Here is an 8,819-nt window from a genome sequence, read left to right as displayed (position 1 = left end):
AAGATTCTTCAATTAACAGTAAACCAAATGCATGGTAACATCTTATTTAATTCTAAAGTGGTGGTTTGAAAAAAAAAAAGATTCTTCAATTAACAGTAAACCAAATGCATGGTAACATCTTATTTAATTCTAAAGTGGTGGTTTGAAAAAATATTAGCAATCTGAGGACACTTAAGCAGTTTTGTCAATTCAGCTGAATCCAGCCTCATAGCAAAATCTGGCCTTGAATTCCCTCATCCTGCTAGAATCTTCTAGCTATGATGAGTGACACTTACTTTTTTCTTTTTTTCTTTATCTTAGACATAAAAAGATATGTGGCTCATGCCTGTAATCCCAGTACTTTGGGAGGCCAAGGTGGGTGGATCACAAGGTCAGGAGATCGAGACCATCCTGGCTAACAGGGTAAAACCCCGTCTCTAAAAATACAAAAAACTGTCCGGGTGTGGTTGCGGGTGCCTGTAGTCCCAGCTGCTCGGGAGGCTGAGGCAGGAGAAGGGCGTGAACCCGGGAGGCGGAGCTTGCAGTGAGCTGAGATTGTGCCACTGCACTGCAGCCTGGGCGACAGAGCGAGACTGTCTCAAAAAACAAACAAACAAAACAAAAGCCACCAAAAAAGCTCTCCCAATGATTCTGATGCTCTAAGAGGACAATGGGAAAATAAAGGGCAAGCTTCAAAACCAAGATGTAAACATGGACACAAATCTCCGAAGGTCCCCTTTTTTGAAAGTTAACTGGATTGAACTGTGACGTGTCTATGGTATGACAGTGAAATGAGAGAACTCCTAACATGTAATGAAACGTCGCTGTATTTCACATTTCCCCTTCTGTCTTCTCAGCCATCATGTATGTCATGGGAGCACTTGGCCCTGCAGTGGGATATTTATTAGGCGGACTTCTTATTGGTTTTTATGTTGATCCCAGAAATCCTGTTCACCTTGACCAGAATGACCCTCGTTTCATTGGAAACTGGTAAGTTCTGTTCTCTAATTTTTAAATTTCACTTCTTACTAACAATAGTTAAAATAATAGTACATTTGTATTTAAAATTTTTCCAATAGGGAGACAAAAAACAGCTGAAAGGTGTCTGGGAAGGGGTGACAGGCAGGATAATAACATCCCAAAGAAAGCAACATCCTAATCCCCAGAACCTATGAGTATGTTATCTTACATGGCAAAAGGGACATTGCAAATGTGATTAAGGACTCTGAGATTATTTCAGATGACCTGGGTGGGCCCAACATGATCAAGGGAAAGAGCGAGGCAGGAGGGCAAGAATCAGAGATTGAAGCACAGGTTGGAGTGATGTGCCTTGCAGATGGAGGAAGGGGCTGCGAGCAAAGAATGCAGGCGGACTCTAGAAGCTGGAAAAGCAAGGAAATGGGCTCGCCCCAGCCTCCAGAAGGCACGCAGCCCTTCCAACCATTTCACACTTCTGACCTCCACAACTGTCACATGAATCAGATTGTGTGCCTGAAGCCACTTCTCACAGCAGGGAGCTTATACAGAGGGTTTGGGGACACTGGCTTAATCCGCATTCTTTAGGTTTGGGGTGCTTCCTTTATAGCAGAGTGAAGGAAAAGGACTGCTGTGGCTGTGTGGGGACTTTCCTGCTGACTTTAATCATACCTTTCAGTATCTTTTCTGTGCTTTAAAAAAAATGCATTGTTTTCACTTTCTTATTGTATCTGTGTGTCTGCTTTACAACCCTCTCCCACTGCCTGGAATGCCAGTCCTTCTTTTCCATTGGCACACTCTCAGTCACCCTTTTTTCTTGCTAATATTTTGTTTCCTCACGTGTGCTAGAGATTTAGCTGCTTTCTTGCTTCCTAGGACTTAACTGTCCTGCAAAATAAGTAATGCTTAGGACTCAGAATGAGAACTTCAACTTTGGATGTTATGTTATTTATCCAAATAACAGAGTCATGTTTGAGTTCTTGCAGTCCTCAACTTGAACATGATAAGTTATTTTTTACAATTGCAAGCACTAACTGAAAATATTGGTGTCCTGAATTCATTTCATGTGGGTTAGCAATATATATACATTGATAAGGCATTTTCACTTTATAGTAAAGAGAATACTTCAGTATTAGAAAAGATACGTGCCAAGTAATTACTCACTTTTTTTTGGAACATAGACACACATGGAGAAAGTAATTACTCTCTAAAGAGTATCTTAGAGTACTTTGTTTTCTCTGTGTTTCATTACATGATAATAACATTGCAACTCTGAGGTTGGTAGGAATAATGTTTAACACTATTGATTTTCAAAGTAGCTAACAGATATTAGTTGTTATACACACTTCCTATTTTCATAAGTAATGCTCTTTGAAGTTGGAAGCGTTATGTCTGGTAGAATTTTTAAATCATACAGAAAGGAGTTCCCCTGTCAGCGTTAGGGAAGTAACACAGGAGTTTTAAGTTCTTGACTCATAGTGAAATTTTTGATCTTGTCTGTTTTCTTTCCAGTTCTGAAATAAATCAGAGTAGAGACTTTTTTCATTGTCAGAAAACCAGATTAATTAACTCTATTTATGAACATCCAGCATATGTTCTGTGTTCTATTTAGAGGTCCTTAAGGAGGGCACAGTGACAGGGAAACATCTGGAGGGAAAGATGGGGAGAACCAACTCGGGTAGGGAGAAGGAGGGAAGGCAGGAGCTTTAGTCTTACCAGTGCTTCATGCTGTCTTTTGAACTGTATTTAGGAGACGTTAGTCCAGTTGGCAGCAAAATTGAGAGATGAGGGCTGGGTATGGTGGCTCATGCCTGTAATCCCAACACTTTGGGAGGCCAAGGCAGGTGGATCACTTGAAGGTCAGGAGTTTGAGATCACCCTGGCCAACGTGGCGAGCCTCCATCTCTACTAAAAATACAAAAAATTAGCCAGGTGTGGTGGCACACGCCTGTAGTCCCAGCTACTCAAGAGGCTGAGGCAGGAGAATCGCTTGAACCTGGGAGGCGGAGGTTGCAGTGAGCCGAGATCGCGCCATTGCACTCCAGCCTGAGTGACAGAGTGAGACTCTATCTCAAAATAAATAAATAATAAATAAATAAAATTGAGAGATGAAGAGTATAGACCCTGAAGCCATATTTCCCTGGGTTTAAACCCTGGTCTGCCACCTAATACCTATGTGACATTGGGGAAGTTACTCTGTGCCTCAGTTTTTATAATCCATAAAAGAAGGTAGTTATGGTACTTATTATCATAGGGTCGTTGTGAGGAATGAATGAGTTTACATGTCTGGCACTCTAAGTTGTTCCTGCTGTACAGTATGTGTTAGCTATTCAGTCCTTTGAATTTAATCAACACTGAAGTAATTTTACCCATTTTTAATGGCTCAATGTTAGTTCTACACATGATAAAGACTGTCATTATAGAAATATATAATGAGGGTGTATTTAAACACGAATTTGAATTTTATTGAGTAACTGCTTGTAACAGACTTCTACCTTGAACAAAGACAGTTATTTGATGCAATGTTATTTTATATGACGTCTAGCAGCAGTGATAAGTTTTCAATAGGTATATGATGAGAGGGAGAAGATGGAAGGAAGGAATGAATAATGCTAAAATGTATTGGGTGCTTATTTTATGTCCAGCATTATACTAAGCTCTACAAACATTCTCATTTAAGCCTTGTAACAACCATAGGTAGTCACTGGTATTATGTGCATTTTGCAGCTGAGGAAATTGATGTTCAGGGAGTTCAATAATTTTCCATAGGCCTCAGAGTCAGTGAGAGCTGGGAAAAGAAACTGACTCCAGAGCAGAGCTCTCAGTCCATTCTCTTACTGGCCCCCTTAGGGAATGGTCTCTGAGTCACGGTTCATGAAAGGAATTTAGGTAGCTTGGCTTTTCAAGTGTAGCTATTATTGATGTGTCTTTTTCCAACATGTACTGCACACTTTCTTGTCTCACTCAGCTTTTCTCAGAGTCCTCTTTAGCATCATTATTATATCATGTGTTATATCGATGTTATTTGAGACTGTTGAAGAATGTGAGTAGGTTTGCTCTGCTTTGAAGTGACCCCACACTTTAATATTATTTTTGTATTATTTTTGTTTATTTGCTATATTTCTCCCCTTCCTGTTACGCACCTTCACTTTGGGCTATTACAAGTAAATTTTTAATGCTTGCATATAATTTTAAGTCAATGGCTGGGGCTGGGATGGGCAGGGAGGCTGAGTGCAATGCTATGTAAAAAGCATGCCGGGTGCGGTGGCTCACACTTATAATCCCAGCAGTTTGGGAGGCTGAGGCGGGCAGATCACTCGAGCCCAGGAGTTCAAGACCAACCTGGGCAACATAGTGAGACCCCCCCACTTCTCTATAAAAAAATAAAAAATTAGCCACTGCGCCTGTAGTCCCAGCTATTTGGTAGGCTGACATGGAAGGATCACTTGAGCTCGGGAGGTCAGGCTGCCGTGAGCCATGATTGTACCACTGCACTCCAGCCTGGGTGACAGAGTGAGGCACTGTCTCTAAAGAAAAAAAATCAAAATAAATAAATAAATTAATTAAAAAGCGAAGCAACCACACAAAACTAGCTATCATGAACCAATTGCTAATTTGGGGACAGACATTTTATGACATCCATCATAACATTGTCTTATTTAATTTCGATGATCCCCAAACATACTTATTACCCCTCTTGTAGATAAGAAGGCCAATTTGGAAAAGCAAAATAATTTTCCCAGGATCCTATAGTAAGCAAGTGGTAAAGACAGGATACAAACCCAGGTCTGTCTGAAGCCGCAGCCCATGAGTTGTCCCCTACACTACACTGTCTGCCCTCTTCTGGAGAGAGTGTGAGAGCTCAGGGAGCTGCAGGGATTCAGGGGACTGGAATGGAGAGTTTGCGGAGACTGGCTCCAGAGGCAAGTGAGCAGTGCCTGATGGGTAAGGACCTCTTAAGCACCCAAGTAGTAAGAGGGGCCAGGCATTATCATAGCTGTGTTCTCTGTAGACAGATGACCTTTTAAATTTTTTTATTTTTATTTTTGAGGCAGAGTTTCACTCTTATTGCCCAGGCTGGAGTGCAGCGGCAAGGTCTTGGCTCACTGCAACCTCCGCCTCCTGGGTTCAAGCCATTCTCCTGCCTCAGCCTCCCGAGTAGCTGGGATTACAGGCACTTGCCAATTACATGCCTAGCTAATTTTTGTATTTTTAGTTGAGACAGGGTTTCACCATGTTTAGCAGGCTGGTCTCGAACTCCTGACCTCAGGTAATCCACGCACCTTGGCCTCCCAAAGTGCTGGGATTACAGGCGTGAGCCACTGTGCCCAGCAGACCTTTTAAAAATCAAAACTGTCCCTTTCAATTTATTTATTCAGCAGATTTTTTTTGAGTACCTAATCTGTGTCAGGCACTGGGCTGGTGGTTACATTCTGAATAACTGAGATTGCTGGAAGTCTGCCCCGAGCAAACTTCTCAAAATAAAGCCCTTTCCTGACTAGCTTAAAATCATTTGATGTAACTTTAAATATCTTTGAAAATAGCACACTCAATTATTAATGACTAATTGTAGGAATCATTCTCTCAACTGTGACCTTTAGTAGCTGATAACAGCACTTTAATAAAAACTTATTTTACAAAATGAATTTCCATTTGCAATGGATCTATATTTTTACTTGATTGAATTCAGTATTAATACTTATGATGCTACTTGCATTCTGCTTACAATTGATGGGAATGTGTTGACTATTTATGAACTTGGAAGCTTGAATGGCAGAGTTTGGAGGTGAGGAATCATAGTTAGAACATGGCTACCCTGTTACGGAGGGCCAGGGACCTCTGATTGCTAAGGAAATGTTGAAAGGGGACTGAGAAATTGACCCGTGGGGCATCATGCAGTCAAGAAGTCCAAGGCTCTAATACTACAATTTCATTCTACTCTCTGTATTTGCTTCCCAGTGCTCTGCAACGTGGCAACCTCAGGTGAATTTAAAGACAGAATGCTGAGTCTAATAGCTCCTGTTCTACTTTCCTTGGGAAGCTTTCCAATACATATTCATTTCCCCTCTCTGAATTTTGATAGCACTCATAATCTGTACCATATAATCTAATATTTAATTATATGCATTTTGCATTTCTTCGAGGTTGTTTCTTATATTTTTGGCTTGCTTATGAATAGGTTGTAGGTTCTTGAAGGCAAGGACTAAGTTTAAATGTCTTTGTCAATAACCCTCATACGTGGTGAAGTATTGTGAAGGCCAGCTAAGTGGGCAGCAATACATTCTTTTTTTTTTTTTAAGTCTTGCTCTGTCACCCAGGCTGGAGTGTGGAGTGCAGTGGCCCTATCTCTGCTCACTGCAACATCCACCTCCCAAGTTCAAGTGATTCTCAGGTAATCCCCGAGTAGCTGGGATTACAGGTGCACACCACCATACCTGGTTAATTTTTGTATTTTTAGTAGAGACAGAGTTTCACCGTGTTGGCCAGGCTGGTCTCAGACTCCTGTCTCAGCCTCCCAAAGTGCTGGGATTATAGGTGTGAGTCACTGCACCTGGCTGGGTCAATACATTATTAAGTGTTTGCAGAAAAATATTTGAATATTCTCAATAATTTAAAACATATTTCACATGGGATATTAATGCTTTTCTTATGAGAAAGAAATGTCTATATTGGTCCATATAACATGCTATAGTCTACATTATTTTTCTATTGAATTTATAATTTAGTGATATATCATAAAATACACATCGTAGAAGGTTAGCAGTGCTAGGAGAACTAACTCATTGGTGCTCAAAAACACTTGAATGAAATTCTAATCAGGTTGCTGTTTATGATATTCAGTATAACACTAGTACAATTATTGAGTAGATTTCTCATTTATATCACAGAAAGGGAGAATTCCTTCATTTTCTTAGTTTGCTCAACTTCCCACTGCTTTACAGTTGATTACAAAAAGTTTTCTCGAGAATTTTATCACCACAAGCTTCTACTTTACTAATTTGTTCTCACTCACAAAAGAAAAGCCATAAACGCTATTCACATTTTCCAATTTTTTAGGTGGAGTGGATTCCTCCTTTGTGCCATTGCAATGTTTCTTGTGATATTCCCAATGTTTACTTTTCCAAAAAAGCTTCCACCTCGACACAAGAAAAAGAAAAAGAAAAAGTTTTCTGTTGATGCTGTTAGTGATGACGATGTTCTGAAGGAGAAATCAAACAACAGTGAACAAGTGGACAAAAAAGTTTCTTCTATGGGATTTGGAAAGGATGTCAGAGGTAAAGTATACCTCTTGAATAAATACATGCATGGCGTTTTGGTCAGTGCTACTCAAAGTGTGGTCCCAGGGCAGTGCTGTGTACCCACTGTCTGTGGTTGGCTTGTGGCCAGATAAGTACTAAGATTGAGAGTAAGTGTTGCAAAACTTTTAGAAACTTGACAGAGTAATTTTTTTGTGTGTTGCATCTAATAATAATTAAAAAATTAAGCTTATATTTTATGTTATTTAAAATTAATTTTTAAATAATTCATTTGTGTATTTTGCAAAAGTATCAGTAGATGACAGACTAGAAATAATAATTTTAAAAAATGGCTTTTCCTCACACACAGTTTGAGAAGCACTGATTTAGATCATAAAGAAACAGATGTCTATATATGTTATCTACTATAATTAGAGATGTCTGATTTTTAAAATATTAAAAATCAAGTGCATTGTGCCATGGAGGGTTTGTTTCAGAGGAATAATAGTGGCTTTGGTAGTGTGGTTTGATGCCTACATAAGTATAAAACCTACCACTAGGAAGGGATCTCACTTAGCAGCTGTGTCAAATGCTTGCATGTGGGCTCAGAGAAGGGTGGCCAGGGGATGGCCTCCAAACCCAGTGTAAAAATATCCAGAAGGTCTTGGTGATGTATAGTTTATTTTTTCATTTTTATTTATCTTAAAAATGCTGATTATATTAAGCTAGATTAGGCAATCTATAACCTAAACAATTTGAAGTGATCATGACCAGACAATGTTTGTTCAGTGTTTTGTATATCTGTTGAATGACAGTAAGTCCCTTTAATTCTAGAAACCTATAATGTGATGCTCCCATTAGTTTCAGTTTTGTTTCCAACATTCTCTGAATTGATTTTTTTTGGTATAAATTATGAAGCATAATATTTATCAAGTGCTTTCATCAGTCAAGTTTGTGTTAGGTAAAATTTACCTAGGCACATTATCATCTCATTTTGACTGTATACACAGTGTGGCCAAAGAGGAACATTTCCAGCCTAGAATAAAGTTACTCACATGTTACAGACATGTCCCTATGGCCTAAGAATAATAATAGTTAGGTTGAACCATTTTTAAAGACTATATTTTTTGAAAGCAAATGAAGTGCTATTTCATTGAAAATGCTTCTTTCCAGTTACATTTTAGATTTGGCCCTCTCCCTTCCCATGATTTTGTGACAGTGTGCACTTTTGGAACTGTACATGACTTCTTATGCTCTAATAACATAAATTGTTCTCTGGACGCTGGCATGGCCTGATCTCTTCCCATGTGCACTGGCCCATCATTTTTGTGAACCTGTTATAGACCATTATGGCTACTATCAAAAGAGTGATTTTTTTTTCACAACTCAATTGAGACAAGGTTGATGTCAAAGAATTTAAAACATAGCAATAGTCTTTGTGATTCTTTTTTTTTTTGAGATGGGTCACCCAGCCTGGAGTGCAGGGGTGCGATCTCCACTTACTGCAATCTCTGCCTCTCAGGTTCAAGCAATTCTCCTGCCTCAGCCTCTTGAGTAGCTGGCATTACAGGAGCCCGCCCATGCCCAGCTAATTTTTGTATTTTCGTTTTTTTTTTTTTTTTTTTTTTT

General features: G+C 39.5%; 1 protein-coding gene across 2 annotated transcripts in view; it reads left to right on the top strand.

Annotated features, from left to right (window-relative positions):
- The window catches only part of SLCO5A1 (solute carrier organic anion transporter family, member 5A1), a 159,343-nt gene that overhangs the window by 67,289 nt on the left and 83,235 nt on the right, over window positions 1–8,819 (top strand). For both annotated transcript variants that reach the window (XM_011940924.1, XM_011940925.1), the window contains 2 exons: window positions 837–969; window positions 7,012–7,229. In XM_011940924.1, coding sequence (XP_011796314.1) covers window positions 837–969; window positions 7,012–7,229 — 351 coding nt within the window. The remainder of the gene's footprint in view (window positions 1–836; window positions 970–7,011; window positions 7,230–8,819) is intronic.

This window comes from Colobus angolensis, unplaced genomic scaffold, assembly GCF_000951035.1.
Source record: "Colobus angolensis palliatus isolate OR3802 unplaced genomic scaffold, Cang.pa_1.0 Scaffold194, whole genome shotgun sequence".
Taxonomy (NCBI): domain Eukaryota; kingdom Metazoa; phylum Chordata; class Mammalia; order Primates; family Cercopithecidae; genus Colobus; species Colobus angolensis.
The sequence above is the reverse complement of the archived record's forward strand: the minus strand, read 5'-3'. Positions and strand labels throughout refer to the sequence as shown.